The sequence below is a fragment of the Phaethon aethereus genome, assembly GCF_964289735.1.
Source record: "Phaethon aethereus genome assembly, chromosome: 7".
Lineage (NCBI taxonomy): Eukaryota > Metazoa > Chordata > Aves > Phaethontiformes > Phaethontidae > Phaethon > Phaethon aethereus.
In genome coordinates this window covers 32923616-32947479 of record NC_138583.1, presented here as the reverse complement: position 1 = coordinate 32947479, position 23864 = coordinate 32923616, and the positions used below count along the sequence as shown (strand labels likewise).

Sequence of the window (23864 nt, the reverse complement as noted above, 5' to 3'; positions counted from 1 at the left end):
CTCTGGATATTTACAAATAAATGGAAATAATAAAACAAAAGCTAACCAAATGGCATACTGGAATTACCATGTAGATAGTCGTATGAATATGTACCAGACATGTACCAGACCCGTCATTAGTACAGAACACCAGCTGTACAAAACCACCATCACGTAAGCCAGATGACATTAATGAACAGCAGTCTTACTATGCGGTTGAGCGGGAGACGCAGTAATGTCTGGAACAGTTCAATGACACTACACTGTGCCCAAAGGACCCATGGATCAATACAACGTCACTGGAAGTGCCAGAGTTATTACACTGACAATAAAGTATACCAACAATGTCCAAAGTATCAGTGAGTAACACACAATGTCAATAAAAGTATGAGGTGAGGGAATGCAATGCACCACCATCAAAATTGGAACCCCTGGCGTATCAGTGCAAGATCTCTGTAAGGCTGGTGGAATATTCTGAAGAGAATTACTGTATATTCCTCATTTTTGTCAAAAGATCTCTAACTTGAAAAGACCTGAATGGGCATCAGATATCACAGAATTATTAAAATGGTTTAACGATTCTAACTTAATACAACAAAATGAAGTTATAACTACTTCATACTGTCCTATTGTTTAAGGATATTGCATCCTGGAAATAAATGTGTGATACAAACTGCCATCAGTCCAAAAGAGAGCTGAGAATGAAGAATGGAATGGCAACTACAATTTTTAGTGACCTTTCGCAGTTTGAGAATAGACCGGGAACAGAAGCTTAATATGGTTCTTTCCTACAGAATATACATGAAAAAACAATCAATACCCTGAATCACATTCATTTAATCCTCAGCACAATGCTTTGTTTTGATATAGATCAGTATATTGTAATTCCAAGGAAACTTTGAATGGACTTCATTCTGTGTATAACTATGTGTTAATTAGGAAAAACCACTATGGATACTGAATACAAAACAATTACTAGAAAATGCTAGGCTAGGAAGAAAAAGCTAATAAAAACTGTAAAATATAATTAAAATATTTTAGCATCTATCTCTTTTAGTTCTAAATAAAAGATATGAGAAAAAAAAGGTGGCAATTAACTTGTGATGTTCACTTCTAAAGTTTAATTAAATAATCAGTATATACAGAATTAGAGTTTGGATGCCTCAGCTCCCACTCATTGCCTCCCTCTGAAAAGACAACAGAGGAAATGATCCCAGATACAAGTGTAGAAACAATGAAATCATGTTCAAAAAAGTTAACTTTCAGCTACAGTGTAATGTGTCCTCAGCCTGGGGAGCTGGAGAGGTCTTCTGTTCCACGATAGGAGGAGACAGAAATATGGTGATATTGGTGAAGAATGTGGGGGTTCCAGTATTTGGTCAGAAAATAACAAAGCTTCTTCAAAGAGATATGGCATTTTTATTCACTATCTATTCCAAGTATTTAAATTATGCCAGCAAGAACAATTGCGATTGCTTCCTATACAGTAGTGGGACAGAGTGCCTCAATTTGATAAGTACTCAAGAGCTGATGCTTTTTCTTTCTGCTGCGAATCTGTTTTTCACATTGCTCACTTCTCCATGAACCTTAGAGATTTGATAGAGTGTATTTAATCTTCCATTGAAAACGACGATTGAGAAAAGTAAGAGAAGCTTTGAATTTAAGAGGAATTGGCAGCAATGAAAAGAAAAGTACAATCTTGAAAGATTTCAGAGCTATCACACCTCATTCCCAGGTCCCACCATAAATAAGATAAAGTAATAACTGTAAACACAATATTGTAAATAAAAGTAAAGGAATAGAGGATTACAATCTACCAAAAGCCCAACCTAGATTAGATATACATTATTATCCACATATTGTAATTCTCCTTCTATTTTCAGGTGAAACTTCCAGAATCCATTTCATGCATTATTACACTATTCCAATATCACAGTGCCTTGCATATTATTATTTCTTTTCCAATGTACTGCAATTACAATAAAAGAATGCAGTAATGTAGCCATTATCTACAAACGAAAATATGCAGCACACTCTCTGTTCTTTAAACCTGTACATATAACACACAACACTGAAATTCGACTCACAGCTGCTTTATTTATTTGTTTGTTTGTTTGTTTGCTGTAATCTCCGTTAATTAAGGTAGATATTAACTAGAGGGCACTGTGTACTCGAAGGACCCAGCATGAGGTTTGCTCCCTCCTTAATGCCTGCGTCTTGCGCTCCTTCAGCTCACATCCGTCACGAAAGGACGGCCAGGTGAGCCGGCTGTCACTCCAGCCCAGGCTAATAGATTCTCCGGTGGCTTTTGTCACAGCTCATGTCACGCTATTAAAACTATGCGCCTTGAAAATGGCATAACATATGTAGCTGAGACTTGTCAGCTCCAGGTAATCAGACGCTGCTTGGTTTCAGAAGCAGATGCGGATGAGACTAGAAATATAAATATGCAAATCACAATGGTCCCTTGTCAGCACCACTGTTCCTACCTCTAATGGCCCTCGTAGAAAGTCTGTTTGCTCAGCTCCTACTTCCAGTGCTACATCGACAGAAGCAAAGGGGCGGCTGGCCATCTGCTGTCGCTCCCGCATAAGTTGCTGATGAGGAAAAAATGATGTTTTAACAAAACATTAAAAGATGCACCAGATATTAGTCTGCCCTACTATACCTCCCATTAAAACAGAAGAATGCAAATAGCATGCAGATAGTAATAGTTGTAATATTAAAGGGAGAAAGTTATACTCAATTATCATCATCTATATTTACTTGAGAACTGAGCCCGGAGGGCTTATGTTGTCTGCAAATATTCTTTCAGTTTGAACTCTGATGAAATCTCCAAATGAAAGCTTCCCTAACGGACTGTTCACTCTAAATAACTTTGCTATTTGTGCAAGTTGCAAGCAAATATAGGAAACGGTTGGTAAAAATACTTGAAGTCTAATTTCACTGATAATGCATGCATTAGAACACCTGCCAAGAACAAGGCCACTTGGCCTTCAAATTTTCATACTTCACTACTAAGCCAGATGGAGTTAATAGCGTCAGGACTCATAATTTTATGCACTATTTTTTCTGCAGTTACTTATATATGAAGAATAATGTGTCAGGATTGGGAAGCCTGCAGCAGTGAATTTGAATACGATCAGCTATGCTCACAGAGCTTGTATAATCCCTTCCAATCACACCAGCGTGCACAGAAGTCCCAAGCAAAACCACAAAGCTAACTCATATTTCTTCCTCAATCTGTAATTATAATGCTTATTAAACCATGATGAATAAAAATGATGACCAGCACTAGATATTGCAGATCTTACTTCACTGGTTCAGTGCAACTAATAAAAGCATTATTAAATATTTAAAGTGAACGAGTCGTGCAATTAAAGTTGTGTGCTCCTTCAACTGAACAGGATGTCACAGCATCTTGAAGAGACAAAACGCTTGCAAAAATGTTTTATTAGAAAAGATCTATGTTTCATTTTCTTAGCATTTGTCTCCCTATTATTTCTCTGGAAAGCTTAAAACATTAGAAATTGCTATTTGAATATAAATTACACTAGCAGTGTGACGTGCCGTTCATAAAAGCCTTTGAAATAATAAAAGGTATGCAAGCAAATATTTACTATCAGCTTACTAATAAACACTCTTGATTTAAGGTCTGTTACAAAGCAACAAGCTCATTTTGTAATACTTCTCATGCATTTTTTCTTGACTTGCATTTTTAGACAGTCCATAGAAATCTAAAGAAGCGCTCGTAATGCTAAAATCAAAACAGTACAGTAGTCTCCTAATTCATACCCAGTACATTCCTAAGGCAGGGTTTTTATAAACATGCAGTATATTTGTCAGTAAGTATATCATACCAAGAGGACAACTGATATGTCTTTGGGTGGAACTGCGTGTTTTATATTCAGAATAAATAAAAGCTTGTTTTTAATATCTAGATGGTTAAAAATTAGGTTTTTAACTCTTCATTTAAAAATGAAACAGGTGCTCTCTCTATACTGCTTTACAGCAGCACTGATTTGCATCAATACAATACATTCATAGATTTTACAGCCAGAAAGAACAATTCAAGTCTTACCAACAATTTGACAAAGACCACCAAAATTTAAAGCATAAGATATCGAGTCGCTACATGTTAAAATTACTATATCTAGCTGCTTTTGTTTCTGAAATAACAAAAATTAAAGAAAACAATGTTGTTAGAGCAGTCCTGCCATATGGAACTCATTACAGTATTCTAAGCCTACAGAGCTATGGGCAAATGCTTACTTTTTAATGGGAAACCAAACATTGTTTTAAACAAATGGAATTGCTTGGGGAAAGTATTTAAATGAGCAGAATAACCAATGCTCGAAATGCACAAACTATTACTTAAAAGATTTACTTAATACAGACTATAAAGGAATGTGTATTTGATATGCTCTCTGTTTTTTATGGCTAGCAGTTTTCTTCACCTCTGCTCCTGGTAATGTGTTCAGTAAAACCTTTTCATTTACAAGTTAGTCACTGTAATTTTGATACTCTGTCATTTGAGAACAGTACTCCGAAGATTCCTAATTAGTTCCGTAAACAAGAACGAAAACTATAAAATGTTCTGCTGATGAGTTTGGCAGCTCAGCACTTGCACGTCAAAGAAAAGTGCTCTATTCCAAATACCGCTGCTTCATGTTCAGCATTCTTAAGTTCCCTGTAAGGTGCAGAACAGGAAAAATAAGATGCAACGAGGAGAAATACAAGAAGATATAATGATGTTTAAATCAGTTTTGTGGCTGGAAAAGGTCAGTAATTCCCACCACCTGCAGCTGTCCATGTCCCAAGGTGTGACATCCTGTGCTCCCGTCACACGCTGTTTTCATACAGCCCGTACGGGTACGGGGAAACTCCCGTAATTCAGCCCCAGGCCAAGAAACAGGGAAACCCTCTGAACATGGGTATTACGAGAAGAGTGAAAATACTCTTCCTTACTTTCTTCTCAGCAGTTCGAGAGATTAGAAAAACCACACAGATTTCATCATAGCTGAGGCAGAATAAACATGGGATAGTGGAACGTGGAACTATGCAGGTGTTACTTATATGCTAAAAAAAAAAAAATACTGCATTTAAAAATCATACAAACAAAAAATAAATACATACTTCTTCAGTAATTAGGGATATTGGAGACAAAGAATAGATGGAAATTATTAACATGTAATATTTGAATATTTTATCCCACATTCAACTTATAATATTCAGAATTAAGCACATGCCTAAATATTCGCTTAAAACTGTGGGAAATGCAAAACATTACTTTCTCAGCATAAGACTGAGAAATTCAATGAACATTTATCTGACTGAGCAGTCAACCGTTTTCAAGGTTTACCATAATTTTAAATTTCATTAAGTACAAGAGTTTTGACAAGATTAATTTTTTAGGCATCTCTATTATTTTGCAGCAATTTCAAAGTATTAATCTATATCCCATTAAAGAGTTTTTCTTGTAAAGTACAGCATTATATTTACCATCAGTAAAGAACATTAAGATGTTAGGATACTATAAATTAGTTAAATTTCTCACTCAAAACCCATATAATTTAAGAACATTTCTTAAAACCCAACTATTTTGGCATAATTAGTTCCTTGTCATGGAAATATACATTTTACCTGACTCTCCATGGACATATGTAGACAACTTCGCCCATAGATTATGCTAATTTTGACTTTTGGTGTGCTAGTCAAATAAATACCTTTGAAATAGGACCTGCTTCCTCATCTAGAAGTATATCACAGGACAGTATTTACCTGGGCATACAATTCAATTTTAACATTGATCAAAAAAATTCTCATGGGAGATACTTCTCCTCTGATCAATGCAGTATGGAGTGAATTAAAATGTTCCATAGCATCTTGTATAATCTTCTATAAGAAAATGTATTTGTTGCAAAGTTTTTATTTAAGTAGAAAGGTTTCAATTATTTTATTTTAGTTGATAACATATAGACTTACTTTCAAAATATTTTAATGTCTGTATTGTATTAATGTACAATAAAACACACTGCAAAATACATATTACAATGATTTAACATTAACAGAATACATTTCAGCAATCCCAGGCTGACATGTTTCAAATCTTTTGTATTTTAGGAATTGTTACCATTTTGCTTCTTTTTCCTATTTAGAAGACTTTTTTCTTCCTTTTTTTTTTTTTTTTTTTTTAAATTAAGACTTGGTCTCTCATGTGGAATAGAATACTGTTCTATAGGATACTGTTGTTCTGACTAGCACTGCTTTTTCTATGCTCTTCTCTTCACTTTCCAGCATAACTGTCCTAGAAAAACCTTAAATGAAAAAAAAAACTAATAAAGTCCAAGAGATGTTAGGAACTAGGATAGGTGTACTTTCTCTTTGTTATACATTAAAAGACATTCTTGAGGCACTGATAGATTAGGAGAGCTGAAAAGGATGAGACCATTTTAGTGCCATAATAGGATGAACAGAAAAATCCTTTCAAAGATCTTTCTGCTGCTGTTTGGCGCTTTTACGGGTTAGTTTACCCCACTGGCAGGCAAGGTACAAGTTAGAGTGTGCCAAAAAGCATGCTCAGACAAGTGTGCATGCCCAGGTCCATGGGGCAGCTTGACAGCTAAGGTAGGGATAAGAGGTGGCAAACGCTTATAAAAATGTTAGGAAGACTTCTGACCACGAGACCAAAAAAGTTTTCCTTTTGGCTGTTTAGAGCCAGGCAGTCTCAGCACACTATTTCAGAAACGAGGAAGGGTATGACAGCTGAAAGAGTGCCTATTATTTTAACAACAGCAACAACTGCCTGTGTTTTCTAGGTTTTCTTCCTTCACTCCTCAGATTTTCTTTTTTTTGTTGTTTTTTCCTGGATCAGATCACTACCAATTGTTTATTGTACCAGGATATCCATGACTTTGTCAAGGTGAGTATTCAAAACCGTAAAGAATGGTAATTCTACAACCTGTCTGGCGACTGCTGTCCAGTCCAGTGCTGCACTACCCTGCTAGTGACAAAGATTTTCCAAAGGTCCAATCTAAAATTCCTATTCTGCTTATTCATCACCCAGCTCTGACTTGTCTGCAGTTACAACTTAGTCGCCTCCTCTCCCGTTTCTGTGCTGTCAGCTGCTGATGTGAATAACACCAAAGGCTACAACAAAAGCATTAATATTGCCAGGCATTAAATCTGAGTTTTATAGAAAAAGTGTTTGCAATGAGGAAAAATGTCAAAACCTCATGGGAGAGCTGCATTGACTAGTTTCTAATCACATTGCATTTGACAAACTCCAAGGGTTAAAAATATTGAAAATATATGTAAACGGACAGCCCTGCACAAACAGAGTCTCTATAAGCAGTGCAATTCAGTCATTCATTGCATATTCTCGAGGTTTCTTATTGCCACATCTAATCAACAGGAGTAACTTGAATGGATTTAAATGACTATACAGATCTGAGTGGACCACAGGCATTTTAGAAGCACAATTTAATTATCTCTAAAAATCTTAAATTCTCATTCTCAAACTGAATTATATATAGTGATATTTCAGTGAAGCTTCAATTGCACAAGACAAAGATTGCCTTCTCTGTAAGTTTTCTCATTGTAACTCTTGGGGTTACAAATCTCTTCAAATTAAATTAGCTATTTACATGGCTGGAAAGGAGAGCAATTTCTCATTTACATGTTGAATAACCTATTTGACTTAGTTAATTTCCAAATCAGCTGATTTCACTGGAAAGGCATATCATAGTTATTAAATATTTTGTTGGGTTCTAAGTGAAATAAGCTCACCATTCCATGCCTGCAGGAGTTATAATGACTTTAAGAGATGGACAAAAGCTGCCTTAGGAAACCAAGCAGCAGGAATAGCCATATTTACGACACTAGTCTGACAGTCTGGATTCATTCATTCTCTCCACCATGAACTTCCTGAATAATTATGGTCACTTGCTTGCCCTGTGCCTCGTTGCCCACTCTGTTAAGTGGGGAGTGCCCTGACACAAGAGTGCATTCAGGTAGGCAATGAGGTATTACAGTGATGGACACAGTATAACGTGCTATTTGCGCTGCAAAACAGACTCTACGGAAACTTCCTAAGATATCAGGGCCTATTCCATGCCACTTTCTTTTAAAATAGCCTGAAGAACAAGTGCTCTCGGGTGTGTGCAAAGGTCTGTCATGGGAAAAAATGAGAGGAGTTATACTTCTTGTCCTAGATTTATACTGAATAAAATGAAGGGTTATTTAAACTAGACATAGTCCAGCAAACAACAGCTAAGACATACTTAAAATACTGTGTACACATCCCAAAAAATAACAGTTCCAAAAGGTCAAGTTTTTATGTATCCCTTTTGGAAACCAAATACCAGTCGTCTGTAATTTCCCTTGAACAAATCAAAAATGAGAAAAAAAGATGGGCCCTGAAAAGGTCATTTTGTTGCTAGATCCAAGGAACAGACATTTAATGTATTGCACATTAGCAAGCAAAGAGCGAAATGTGAATCCACTGTGACTTCGAGTTTTGGACCTTTTTGATTCTGGAACAGAATTCCCATCTCTAAAACACTCAGAATACGAAAAGCTCCTTATTACAGTGGAAATGGCACCTTGGTTTTTGCTTATTTGCCAATAATTTATGAAGCCTCATGTTACAAGAAAGTTGTGATCAATCCTTTAGAATTTTTCCCTAGAGATTAATTTAGCATAGGGAGATTTTTTGGGTGCTAAGAACCAATAATAAACTCAAAATTCAATTAACTGCTTGTAAATTTAGGAAATGCTAAAAAAGACCTATTCCTATTATCTCTTTCAGTTACATCACCATGAATCCGTGTTGCACATTCACACCATTCTGTAACCATAAACATTTTAAAGGTTCCTCTAGGGTACTTAAGTCTTTCTGTAGTCCTTGCTAACCCCAGAATTGCACTATTCTTCCTAATCAAGTGGATTTAAAAGATCCTCTCAGAAAATGTTGATTATTTTGCTGTTAGCTAGCGGAGCCATTTTCAATTCACAGAAAATTTCTAAAAATACTTACTCTGCAAACTAATTCTGTGTACACAGAAAAAGAGCACCAGATCCACTAATTATATATGTTAAAATGTTTCCACATAAGACATTCTAGTGTATTTGCCCAAGGACAGTTATTTATAAATGAATATATTAAAATGTCTTAAAATTAATTATTTCAGAACATGAAAGAGTGATTCAAGTATCGTATTATGCAAACTACTCCTTGGGATTCTTTCATTTACAATGGTGTCATAATGCTTTTCAAAATGTCATCTAAAGAAGTACTAATACTCATAGAGTAGTACTTTAAACAAAGTGTCATCTTTACGAGCGGAAGAGGCACAGTATGAAACTACCTTACATTAAAAAAATCTCAGTGCATCCTATTGACATTATTAAGCTACTGCTTTTGAAATGAGGCATCATGAATATTATCCATTATTATCACAACTGTTAAAAACACCTTTAGTTACTTGCCTTAGACAACGGATGTCAAGCTGATAATTCACAGCTCTGAAATAAGCTTTTAAGCTGTTCCTATAGCAATTCAGATTGCTTTAAAGCTAATAAATATGGTCTAATAATAGAAACTGGGTATAAATGGCACCTCATGAGACCACTTTGTCCACCTCTGTGCATTGGTCCTACACAAAGGCAGGTTGCAGTGTGATCATGATCCTTCTAGCAGATGTCTGAGTTTCTTAGAAAGGCCCCAGTGATGGAGGTTCCACAGTCACTCCAGAAATCCGGAGTGCCTGATGATCCCTATGCTGGAAAGGTCCTTTCTAAAATCTAAATTAAATCTCTGTGCTGATATTTAAGCCAATTGCTTCTTGTCCTGTCTACAGTGGAGAGCAATCCCTGTCTGCAAGCGAGGAAAAAAACCAAACATGAAAACTATCTTCTCCTTTATAGCAGTTCTTTATAAATTTGAAGTTTCCCTTTAACCTTCTCAACTGTAAACAAACGTGGGTGTGTAAGTGTCATCTCACCATTCCTGCTCCCATTTTCAGTACTCCCCTCTGCACTCTCCAAGTGCCAGACACTCTTGTGAAAAAGTGGGGCCCCAAACCTTACATAGCAGAATAGAAGGGTCACTTTGCAGGCCTCACAGATCTTTATTGTTCATAATATTATGCTATATTATATCTTTGCTACAACAGAATTATGGTGACTTATATTCACTTCTGATTCATGATCATTCCACCTCATTTTTTGAATATTCTTACCAAGCCAACTGCCCATTTCCCTCTACCTTTTTTTTTTTTTCCCAGATGATTACTTCTTTCTCGTGAAGAATTGTTTTTGCCAATTACAGAATTGTGGAATTGCAGCTTTTCAACAAATTATTTCAGATTCTCCCACCTTCTTTTGTGCAAATTATAGTTTGCAGTTCCTCTCACTTCAACGGCAGATACGCATGCAATAACCATGGTCCATCTCTTAAATCAACACCAGAATCAGATCCCAGCAGAAGCCCACTTGATATGATACTTTGACTTAGAACTAACTCCTCCAAGAATCAGCTTTACATTCACTTCCTTTTTAGCTAAAAGGTCTGCTAGTCTGCTGTATCAAGAAATCAGTTTGGCTTGACGTGATTTGTACTTGAAAAAACAACATCAAATGCCACTCAAATCTTTGCTTTCTTCTAAATTCTTATAGATTATTTAAAAAGTTGTTTATTCCAGTACTTTCCTAAGAATTAATGATAAATTTGCTGCTGTCTAATAGCCCAGCCCTTCCTTTCCCCCCTTCTTTTATAAGATAGGAATTATCATCATCTCTTTCTTGAACTTCATTTGTCCTGGCTGAAGTCTCAGAACCCTTAGAGGGTCTGGGATCACATATGTGTTTAGCCAATTTTCTAAACGTTCTAGAATAAATTTAATCAGGTTATCCAATCTGAAAATATTTAGCAGGTATTCTCTAACCCATCTTTTTAAATTGCTGCTTGATATTGTATCCCCTTTTCACTGTAGGTACTAACAGACTTTTAAAGAGGCCTTAATTAAAGCACTGTTTTAAAAAAGACTCTTCGTAGCACAAAGTCAGAAAGGTTGAGGTGTACATACTATTACTTTAAAGAGATGTCCAGGTGCAGGACATGTATATTTTAATTGGCAAATAATGTCAATGGAGTTTTCAATTGGACAACAAAAACGGTATGCCCTGGATTTGTTTCCTATGTGAACTTGGTGTGAAAACATACAGTCCAAATTATAATGACTGAATTGAACCTATGCCAATTCAGAAAAAGCTGAAGTTTACGAAACATACCTAGACCCTAGACCACACGGTGGCTTCAGGTGATCAAAATCTTAAGAATTCAAGGTTTATAATTATTTTTCTTCATTATTTTCTCTCTACATTTTTTTAAATTAAATTGTCACCATGTTGTGGTTTAGCCCCAGCCGGCGACTAAGCCCCACGCAGCCGCTCGCTCACTCCCCCACGGTGGGACGGGGGAGAGAATCGGAAGAATAAAAGTGAGGAAATTCATGGTTTGAGATAAAGACAGTTTAATAAGTAAAGCAAAAGCCGCGCACGCAAACAAAGCAAAACAAGGAATCCATTCCCCGCTCCCCATGGGCAGGTGAGGGTTCAGCCATCCCCAGGGAAGCCGGGCTCCATCACACGTAATGGTTTCTTGGGAAGGCAGGCGCCATAACTCTGAACGTCCCTCCACCCCTTCCTTCTTCTTCACCCCAGCTTCATATGCTGAGCATGACATCGTATGGTATGGAATATCTCTTTGGCCAGCCTGGGTCAGCTGTCCCGGCTGTGTCCCCTCCCAGCTCCCCGGGCACCCCCAGCCTGCTCGCTGGCAGCCCAGCACGAGAAGCTGGACTGTCCTTGACTGCTCAGCAACAACCCAAAACATCAGCACATTATCAACAGTTTCTCATCCCAAATCCAAAACACAGCCTCACACTGGCTTCTGTGAAGAAAATTAACTCTACCCTGGCTGAAACCAGGGCAAACATATAGAGTAAAAATTGATGAAAGAAGAGAAATAAAAAATACTGAGCAGGAAAACTGGGCTGTGCTCCAACAAAGGTGAAGTTTGCCTTTATTATTGCCTCTAATTCTTTAAAACCGTCTATTATTTGAGATTACTGGTACAGGGATAAAGTGACAATGTAAATGAAACATTTTAAGTGCAGCATCATTGCCAATTATACAACTATTATAAAGCAGTACTTTAGAAGCTACTTAAAGCACAAATGACATTATCATTAAGGAAGGTAAACTGGTTATGTACCATGACTGACTGATGCCTTTAAATGTTTTCAATCTTTAACTCTTAAAGTATTAAGCAAAATAACCATCATTTTCACTGTCTTGCAAAGGGGACCAAAAGGATGTACACTTCCTAGTAGTGCTGCCTGTCTCAGGACGGAAATGCCCTGGTCTACATGGATCCTCAGTGTAAGGAGCTGAATAGCCTTGCTACAAAAAGCTGAACAGGCATGCCACAGTACCTCCTGCTACAGTGTTGAGAGCAAAGCTCTTCTAGACAACACTTACAAAAGTTAAGCCCATGTTACTTGGTTACCTAGCTCCCTTTTCATTAAAAAATGAGGCTTATCCTACCACTGATAGCCTTTTTAGTTCCATTGCACCATCCAGGAGAAGCTCTAAACCCCAGTATTTTTCACGTCAACAACGCAATTACAAATCACTAGCAAAGCCATATTTTTAAGTTATAAAAAGGATCAGGAAGTCTGAAAAAAAGTCTGGCCACTCAGAAAGTACAGAAAATCCTTATAACAAATCCTGTCCACCCGACATTTTCAGCGAGAAGGGGTTTAGCTAATCAACATAAAACTAGGATGCCGATCTGAAATCTGGGTGCTTGTCCAAAGAAATATTCCAAACTTCACAGATTTGCTCACCATACCTAGACATTCAGGTCAGCAAGAACTTGGCACACGCTGCTCCTGGGAATGGCCAGAGCCATGAGCACAGCCAATGCATTTTGTGCAGAGGAGTGAATGGCTTTGAAGCAGATGCGGTTCTGCTATCTGATCAGAGTAATAATGTGAATTAAAGCAGCTCGCCTTTGTCCGTATTGTTTCTAAGTTTGAAACAACCGATTTAGCAGATGTGTGATGTGACACCTTTTAATGGTGCTTGCTCAAGAACATCAGAACAGTAAGTCGATCACAAAGCTCTCCACTCCTGCTATAGAACTAAGAAAGCGAGGCAACTGACCATCCCTTACCTTTGAAAAGAACTGAGAAACCAGGGCAGTTTGCTCTGAGTTCAGGTGTCTTCTACAGGAAAGTATGAATAACAAGAAACTGGTGAGATAAGGAAGTCTGAAAGTTGTAATATTTTAATGGAGAATTATTTTAAGAGTTGAACTGCTACCTAGTAAGCTACGGCTGCTAAAGGGACAAGAACCTGTCTATCTCCTAAAATATTTAAGCTACATCAGAATTTCAGAAATAGAGGGCTGTCAAGCATTAAATACCCTGATCCTACACTCAGAATTCAGTTCTGAAATAAGAAGCACAACACCAATTCCAAGAGACTATCTTGGCAACATCTGTAGCAGCAGAAGTCAGGTTGTTATTCTCTTTATCTTGATAATAATTTTGTGCACAATCCAGCTGCAAACAAGGAAATCCAACTTTCCCAGTAGTGTTCCTACAAGGGGTTGCACCAGTCTGTGTGTACGTACTCTACAGATTAAAAAAAAGTACTGTGCGGAAGTCAATCTCTCGCCGCTGCCACACTGCGATTTTAAGTATAAAAGTGACAGAGCGCGTAAATCAAAGCGCGCTGGCAGCTTGAGCTCCAGTCAGACTGTTTCAAGAGGGAGAAGTGGGACAATTTAGAGTTCATCAATTATAACACATCAAATTAGCCTCCATCACTGGCTTGGCTTGACAGCTTTCATCTATTCTAATTTACAACAGAGAGGACAGCCAAGTACAGGATTGTGGCAATGACACAGTCCAAGGGAAGCACGGCACTTTTGCTTCGCAAGACTGGGAGGCTTTTCTAGGGAGCGGCTTCAGCTGGGTCAAAATTTCCAGCCATGCTTAGTTTCTTTCATTTGCTTTGATCTGGCAACCCTCATCCTCATTTAAGGAAGCAATGTACTAAATATCTTCTTAGCAATCCTGCAGTCACTGCCTTTCTACAGACACTGTTCTGTATACATCTACCTTACACCGTGATTTACCTTTGCAGTTAAATCCTTAAAATAGATGAGTACGCTACTGGAATGCCATTGTAACTGTATGTGGTTAGGACAGGTTAGCTATTTTACAGGAAAATCACTATCAGTAAAATGTTAGAATTTGCCTTCCAACTGACAGACTTTAAATTTGAATTTGCCATGGTTATTTGAAGACACTGACAGTGCAGTGACTTAAATCACACTGAAACACAGAAAAGCATTGAAGAAGCTTACACAGATATCACTTTGCAAAATACTTTGTATTAAGAATCCATCCCTTTGCTATAGTTATGATCACAAGAATTGTGCATCATTTTAATTACAGTCTAGAGACTTAGGTGGATTCACATGGAAAATGGGCCCTGTGCTGGCCACCTGCATAGTGGTGGATTTGCACAACAGGGATGAAAAGACAGCTTTACCGTTTCTACCATAATAAATACTAAGAAAGAAACCTAAAGAACAAAAATATTTTTTTTCTTACATCTTTCTTTCCACATAGTATTCAGTTTCCCTCTTCTCCTAAAGAAAATATTTTTTTAATACAGGTAAATGAAAACAGGCATTTTAAAATGCACATATTGCACTGATTACTTCACCAGAATGAGCAAGCTTCTAAAAGTAGACTTCCATACTCTTCCATCACAGTTTCTGTGCATATTGGCATTATGTGCATACCTCTTTTACCTGCTTTCTTTTAATATGGCCCATTTCCAAATTAAATGTTTCAGGCTTTAGGCAAGTCAAGGTCGTCTTTGCCATTCCTTTACTTCCTCCCCAGGCTTACCTTTGCTGGTAGGATTTTAAGTAATGAACCACTAAACAGCCTTTTAAGGCAGTCTTAAGTTGTTTTAATAATTGTATTAGATTAAAATGCTTAGGGACAAGTAAATTATCACAATTTCTGACTGCTAATTTTGAGAGACCCTCACATGATTTCAGGAGGGATAAATACTAAATAAAAACTTAGAGACAGTATTGGCTTTTACCTGAAATCTTAATTGGCTCCTTTTTTTTAATATGCAGTCTTATACAGTTTGTATAAAGAACAAATGAGTACAACAAAATGTATTCATGACTTTCCTTCTGCAAAGCTGAAAACATAGGACATTTTTATATTCTTCCACAATATGCCCCTTTCTGCATAGGAATCTTTCACCTGCATTAAACAGTGCCATACATTTTTCAAAAATGTGGACTTGTTTTCTGTTACTTGTTCCAGCTGGAGACATATTGGTTTAAAATGTCAGGGAACCTGCTATGTGTTAATGGATTTTTATATGGGCATCTGCTAAATGCTTTCAAATTTACACCACTATAATGTATGAGACAGCTGGAATTTCATTAATTGAAATTTATTTACCAAGAAAAAACCAACATCATCCTTAACTGGGAGACAAAAGAAAACAAAGATATGATATATGAGTCAACAGTACCACACATCTCAATGATTTTCCTCAACAGACCTATATTTATCACAGCGCATGCAAAGCAAGTACTTGCCCTCAGGGACTTCTTAAAAAGCGCATAACAACTACGGTTTGGCTAATTAATTTTCCCTACTTATTTGAAGTTGAGGGAAATTTAGTAGTATATAATGCTCAAACCCTTCAACATAAGAATTTATTTTCTTACTTGGGGCTGTGATGGTCATTTGATTATTAACACAGAAAAAGTTCTTTCTTGATTATGTCAACTGTTGTTATTTAAATAGGTGTGTTTTAAAAACACATGTGAATTAAGGATGATATTCACCTCTGCACAGATACATTCACATTCTCTTTCCCATCTAAATGGGAATCAACAAACCTTCTGTCTTTGTGTCTGCGTAAGGCACACTCTCAATGTTAGATCTAGCGCAGTTTCAATATGCCAAATGATTAAGGTAAGTCTAGTGCCCTCGGAGGAGGCAGTTCCACTCTGTGAAGCAGAGATCAGACTCCTCTCAGGAGAGGTGAGCTGAATGAACAGAAATATGCGAAGTGCAAGAGCAGTGGTGGGCTGCGATGATCTGACAGGATTCTCTGATCCTTCCCAGCCACACATAAATAGAGGTGGAGTACAGAAGTCATTAAAGGTATTACAGGAAAAAGTTCTGGATAATGCCTCCATTCCAGCTTCCTTGCGTCGGTGGAGAACTCTTAACGAACTCTTTTCTGCATCAGTGTTCCATGCTTTTGACAGCGCTCAAGAAAAACTATTCGTATTTGGCACTGGGAATTGGGTACACTGCTAATAGGTCCCTATGGCCTCAGCTAATGCCAGCGGGAGATAAGAAACATGTTTTTACTTACCTGTTTAGATTGAATCATGTAATATAGGGGATTTTTTGCAGCTTCTCAACCACCAGGAAATGTTGCTTTGGTTGCTCAATACAATTACTCCTTATGCCCCAACCGCAGGAGGAGTGCAGTGTGGAGTACTAATTTGGAAAGCTCAGTTCGGAATCAGAGTCCAGAAAGCAATACAGGCAGCTTGGGTTGTTGGGATACGGATCGGAAAAACTAGCATCAATCGTAGCTTCAAAAAGGTCCTAGCAAAAAATTTGGTCATACTTGGCAATTGATTACTTTTTTTCAAACTTATACAGGGTTCAAATGTGAATATTGTCCCTACAGGTTATTTCTTTAATACGTTATGAATACTCAAATGAAGCAAGAAAAGTTTTAGTATTTTTGTTTTCTGACTATATATATATTTAGAATCAAGTTACAATTGCCATTATACATTAATCAAATACAAAAATCTACCCTATATAAGTACTCCAACATGGCTGCTTAACATTTACTGCTTTGGCCATGCTCCAACACAAAAAGTGGACAAACATAACATTACCAATTTAGTTTCATACAGGGAATCTCTTGCACCTACAAATCATTGATTGTAAGATTACAGCCTTACTAGAAAAATGAGTAATTTTGAAAAAGTATTTGAATATTTGCCTTACTTTATAATTTATCAGCATTTTGAGTCTCTTCCATTTGAATTCAGATGAATTAATCTTATGATTTCAACAGTAAAGATTTGCTTGCAGTTATGTTTCACTGGCCTTTAAACTAATGTGCATTCATTCCTGTCCTACAGGCAACAGTCATTTTTGACTTTCTCAGTCTTTGATGGAGGGAAATTTTGACCTAATTCTCTGCAGCTTTAAAGGCAAAAGATGTCAACGATTTTTAAACATGACTTTTTAAAAGCAAGTGCCATAAAAGGTGCTCCAATAAAAATAAATAAACCATACTAAATAAAAATGAATGCATTAAAACTGTGGTAGATGAAATTATTTACTTTGAAAGTGGAACCAGTCATATCCCATAAATGTAATCTTCAATTTACTGTACCCACACTTAGTGACCTCACCAATTAAAACCAATTAAGTTTGAGAGTATATCTGTTTTTCTGTGTTATAGGTACGAGAGTCCTCATGTTTTTTCTGAGAAAGGCAAAAATTTCTAAAATATGTAACTTAAAATGTATTCTCTGAGCTGCAGTCTCTCTTCTTGTGCTGAAAATAAAATAGGTCCTGTTGACCTGCTGAGAACCCAATATTTCTGACAATCAGTTTATATATGTTCCAGCACGGATTTAAAAACATGGTTTTATTATAAAAGCTCTGGCTTCTTTGATTGCAAAAGTACAGGTTGTACAATTTAGTGCTCAATTCAGGAATGAACCGTGTTTGTATGTGAATTAGTCCAGAGGAGAAAAATCATTGGAATTCACTGATGCAGGAGCACAGATTCATATACACTGAACACTTCAGCCACTTAGTCCTCTTTTCTTCATTTATATTCAATGAGTCAAGGCTTATTGCAGCCGAGTACTCAGTATTTTTTATAAGCCCCTGCATTCTAACCACGTTATGCACACAGCAGAGATCAGCTCCTTCCCCAATCATGTCCTGCACAATTTTCAGAAAATGAAACGTGAAACATATAATGCGAACTACATTGATGGTAAGAGTTGGTGTCACCCAGACTGACAAGGCCCAAGGTATGCCAAACACGACTCATGTACACCAGAAATAAAGTTAATGATGAAAAGTGGAACCGAGGATAATGCTCAACAGAAGCTGCGAAAATCTCACATTTATTTTTCTTAAATATTTACTTCCTATGTCACCAATGTGGTAAAAAAAAGTGTGATGGCACTCCCCATTTTATCAATGAAAAATACCCATTGTTTAGTTCTCAGTTAATCATAAATTAGTTTTTCTGACAAATTTTAAGTTCTATTTCTGCAAATATTTTTGCATTCAGTCACACATAAATAACGTAGACATAGGGATCTGTAGATATTATTTTACAGTTTGATTCACCTTGTCTTGAGTATTAACATAATAAAATGCTATTACCTAGTTACAGATTTGTATAAAGAAACACTGTCCAGTATTTAGAAGTAAATAAAACACAGTTAAGCCTCATGGAATAAAAATGTTGCCTTTAGGTATTCATCCAGTACTTATATTGTGCATCTAAATAGTTTTTATCTGGTTTAATTAGAAAATTAAAAAATTCTTCATCTTAATGTAAAACATACACTGAATATTCACAATATGTAGGAATTTATTATTATATACAGTTACTTATGTAATAAATTATAGCAGGATATCGGCATTACTTTTTCCCATTGTGTAAAATGGGTTCTTTCTAACACTGAGTTAGGCCTAACCTATTTAACATGACTTTTTTTAGTAAGTCAAAGTAAGGCTGACACAGAATTAATGCAAACAATTTACATACATATAGATGTCCCAAATTTCATGTATTCTGTCCAATGCATATTATGATTTCACTGCTGAGTGAACAGGACTTTGTAATACAGTTGGAAAGTCAATGGAAAAATCATGTTGGCTACAGTCTGCTAGACAAGCCAAGATGTCTAAGTTTCTGTGTAAGCCAGTTTCCTCTTCCGGAAAAATAAGTGTCGAGTCACTCAGAAATATAGAGAGTGAAGATGGGGAAAGCTAGAGCTAAGCCATATAACACGTTCTCATGTGGTGTGTGATGGTGGGTAGTAATGTCAAGCTCTCCAGCCAACTAACGTGTGATAGAGAGAAATGCACGCTTTCGGACGGAGGGAACCGATCACATTTGCTCTACACGGTACAGAACTGTGACATCTGAACCACGGGAAGAGATTACACCTGGATGTAACCCAGGTTTGGAGCTGGACACAGCACATCACGCTACCTGGAATTACAGACTTCAGAAGGTATAGCAGCCTTCTGAACATTCAGAGATCAATGTTCACCTGACCTGAAACAAAATAATTCAATTTTTTATTCACTCATTAGAAATTTTCCCTGAAACATCTCTCTCCTTACACCAAGCTGACATATAGCTAAAGTAATATCTTTTAAACAGAAAACTATGCTATTTAGCCTTAGTAACAAATAATTTAGCGTACAGAGCACTGCTATAATTTTCAGGATTTTACTCTATATACATTTTGAAGTCATTTGGAAATGTTTCTGATCCTAATGTACATCACAGAATAACATGAACTGTTAATGCACAAAATGAACAAAACTGACCTGTATGGAGCAAGACATAGCCAAGATGAGAGGTGACACTCAAATCTACTGAATTTATTCTGAGATTTTTTTGCTAATCTTATATTTCCAGACTATGTTTTGTCCCTTTTTCATGCAATCTGCAGACTGGCAGCTGTTACTCAGCTGTACAAAACAGCTCTCATGTTTTTCTCTCCTGGGACACTTCTTTCCTAGAAGCAAACTCATTTAATGTCACCTCAGCTGCCACTGGCAAACTCACCAGCAGTGCGGAAGAATCAAGTTGTGATGTGATGAGATCTAGCACTCCCTGAGCACGTCATTTATTTTTGTGATGAAGTAAAAATAGAGGCTGGACCTACAGTTTACTATGTAGAAAAGGACATCTAACACCACTTCACCTGGGCACAAATGACATTTACTTTTCAAAGAGTAAACCTCTGTGCAAAACCTTACTGGGTGCTATGCATCCTGTGGTGTCAGCTGTGCTTCTCAAAGTAAATTTACTCGTTTAAAAGAAATGCCATCAGCAATGGTACTGTATATATATGCGGCGCAATACAGAATGTTTTTTAACACTTTCATACAATTTCTAATAAAAGGTCCAATTGTTAGATGTATTAATAAAGCAACCTGCACACCAAGTTGACAGAAACACCTCAAACAACTGGGCATTACTTGTGGGCATATCGCTATTTCTGCTAAAAATCGACAAGCTTTGATGTAAAGGTTTGCAGACATCAGCCAGACTTAGGATATGTGAAAGTCTCCTTAAATATCTGCCTGCTTTCCACAGAGGTTGGTTGAGGAGGGTTGTGTTTTACCTTGGTACTACAGACAATTGTGTGCTGTTAGTCTAAAACTACCAGTGCATAACACAGAGCTTGGCTACTGTGTTTCTTAATGCAAAATGACATGGAACATTATTTGTCACATCAGGAAAAGCTGAAACTATGCCCTAAGGCAAAACATCCTGAGTCATAATTATTCAATTACGATGCTTAAGATCATCCACTGTTGTGTGAGCACTGAAAATGAGGCATAATGAAGTGGGTTACGCCAGGTCTGACATTTCACCCTCCCTTCTGATCATGCTGACTTTGGGGATTTAACTCAGTTCTGTTGTATAGTTCCATGTGGCTCGTTATTATTTCCATTTTAATAAGAAACTAGAAAATGTCTGAATCTGTTATGGAAGTGTTTCATGCTACATTAAAAAAAAATACATATTCCAAAAGAAACACACATACATTTAAAATACTTCAAAATATTTAAAATCTAGGTAGGTAGAGAAATAGAAGAATTAGGCATTCATTGTTATTGACAATAAAATCAGCACGCACAGATCTGTACAAGACTGTCCATTTTCTTATTATAATGCACTACACTGAATAAGATCACTGGGGATTGCTACCAAGAAAGAGATTATAACCACAAGAATGTTTGTGCAAAACAAAAGCAATAACAAATAAAACCGAATGGAAAATGTTTACAAGATCCTTTCTCGTCTGCCCAGCTCTCTGGTAGCCACTTTAAAATGTATTTAATATTGTATGTAATGGAATTCCAAAGCAGCAACATGGCTTTCAGCTAATCCCCCTTAGAAAGCCGGTTTTCGGAGGGAGCAGTTTCCACCCCGCTGGGGCGAGGTCCTGGCTCTGCTGCCCTTGGGTGCAGTGCTCCAGCCATGGGGAGCTCGGGGGGTGCAGGAGCCATCCCTCCTCCCCCTCAGGAACGCGCGCTGGCCCTCCTGTCCTACCTTGCATGCATGATAATACAACTCGGTTTTCTGCCATGATGCCTCTTTCCCTTTCTCTTCTCCTTCAGACAGGGCAGATTTGGGGTGGGTTTGCTCTGCCCTTCAGAAAGAGCAGAACCTGCCCAGGGCAGGCTTTCTTTGCCCTGCTTCCTCAAAGATCAGTTGTTCTGAGTTTTTGACAGCCAAGGATGGGTGTGAGGAACACCTCCTTCTGCTCTTTTCATGTCACCTCCTCCCCGATGACCTCCTGCAGCCATGATGCAGACGCAGCCAGTGCTACAAGGAGACCAAGCCGTGCACTTGGTGTGGTAAGCTATTTGGGTTGGTTCACCAACTATCAGCTCAATTTAGGAATAGAGGCAAGAATAAAAGCATCCCTTGTTTGACCCCATTTGGGAGCTGCCTGTTGAACCATGCTGGTAGCATATGCAGAGGGAAAAAATAAAAAACAGAACAAAACAAAAAGTGGGAGATTTAGTCACCAACATAAGAATGGCTTGACTAGCAAAAAGCGAAAGGATAAAATTTACCATTCTTCTCCTGTGACTATTGTGAGGAAAAAAAAGAATTATGAAAAAGAACAAACTCATAGTAATCTTTTCCTCCTCGTGGATAATGCTCAAATAGGAAATAAATACACTGCAAATATACAGACTTCTGCAATGACAAGCTTTTCCCAGGACCCATACACAGTCCATACCACAGCAGTAAATAGTGCTCAATGTACACAGATACACACACAGAGCAGCAACTCTCCAAAGAAAATAATATTTTAGAAAACTTAATCTGTTTTCTCCTTAGCTGTGGGGCAAAATTTATGGGGATTTTAACAGAATGCTGAGATAAATTAAGACTACAATAAATACATGTACAGGTAGATGTCTTTTGTTAAAGTAGCACATAAAGTGTGAAGCCAAAAGAGGGACTAAAAAGCAATTCAGGTAAAGAACAAAGATTTCAGGTATTAATTTACTGCCACAGATATGATCCCACAACTAGCACAAGCACAGAACATTTCCTGTGCAAACAGGCAAGACAAACTAGACCTATTTTCCCTGGATGTGTTCAATAGAAGGCAAACATAGTATCATGGGATGAGTAAAAATTTACTCACCGATTTTCATACTGTAATGTTTTAAAAAAATACAGGCATTTAAAATCTAGCACTTATGGTACAGAGAAACCAACTAGGACATGTTCTTCAAAGTGACACGACACTTGCCTCTGACATTAACCTGTGAAACTTTTATTCAAGGTCCATGGCTTTTGATAACAGCACAGCACACTGCTTGCTGTTCTCCAATATATTCTTCAAGTTTTTGATCTGCCTGCTGATTATCTCTGAGCCAGTGGTTCAGAATCTTAGTTTTTCCATGCTGCATCTTACCATCAGCAAATTCCTTAAAGGAGAGAGGGCTCAGTGGATGACCCCGCCTGCTGACAGCATCCTACATCTTTTTAGCAAGAGCAAGGCTGATACAGTAACACAACAAATGAAGGCTGTTATGTCAGAATTCATTGCTTGCAGGGATGGCAAAATGACACTGTTTTTATATGCGAGAAAGAAATCAGAATCTGCTAATGTCCAGCAGTGCTTTTAGCCGCAGAATGAAACACGACGTATGTGTACGTATCAAGGGCCTGTGCTACATGGAGTGTTACTAGACAAAAGTGATGCAATCAACTTCAACGTCTCCTTATTTTGGCACGCGTTGTGCAAAAGCAGGGGACTGGTTAAAACCTTGACTTTGAGAAAAAGATTAATTTGCATCTGCCTTCACTTTGGGAATGTGCATGAACTCTGCCATGAAGAAGGTGTGGATGGCCCCGATGTTAAGAAGGAATAAATTGAAAAGAAGGGAGAAATACTGGAATTACATTCACATCCTGGTGTTGTGTAAAGAATTTCAATGGCAGTACCATGGATGGTGTGTCCCTGTACCATCCATTTTGTAGGGCAATCAGCATTTATTTGGAAAGACTTGCAGAGTAATAGATTAGAGTAATTTGTGTGAAATGTAGTAATTCTAAAGAAATCAGACCAATATAGGACAAATAACAATCCGCAGAGGCATTCCTCACTCATATCTCTGTAAATAAAAAACTAACAATGTGAACATGTGTAAAACTAGCATAAAAATCAGCATCAGGGCCTCCTTATTTTGAAAAGCTAGAGTATTAATGCAATGGCAGGCTTCAGTAAAAGGAGTGGACTAAGACTCCAATAATAGGTCAGTACTTTTTATTTTGGCAAAGCAAAATGATTAAAATTTCTGTTGATCTCCACTGTATATTAACATTTGTTCTTTTTCATTAGTTTTGCCTCAACAGCAGTAGCAGAATGGGAAGCAATGTGTGAAGGCAAATTTCAAGAGAGAGAAAGGCAATACTTTTAATAAAATGAA

General features: G+C 37.3%; 1 protein-coding gene across 2 annotated transcripts in view; it reads right to left on the bottom strand.

The window, feature by feature from the left end:
- Window positions 1-23864, bottom strand: part of ATRNL1 (attractin like 1) — a gene marked incomplete at its 3' end in the record, with an annotated part of 538576 nt that overhangs the window by 129455 nt on the left and 385257 nt on the right. For both annotated transcript variants that reach the window (XM_082002290.1, XM_082002291.1), the window contains exon 27: window positions 2469-2576. In XM_082002290.1, coding sequence (XP_081858416.1) covers window positions 2469-2576 — 108 coding nt within the window. The remainder of the gene's footprint in view (window positions 1-2468; window positions 2577-23864) is intronic.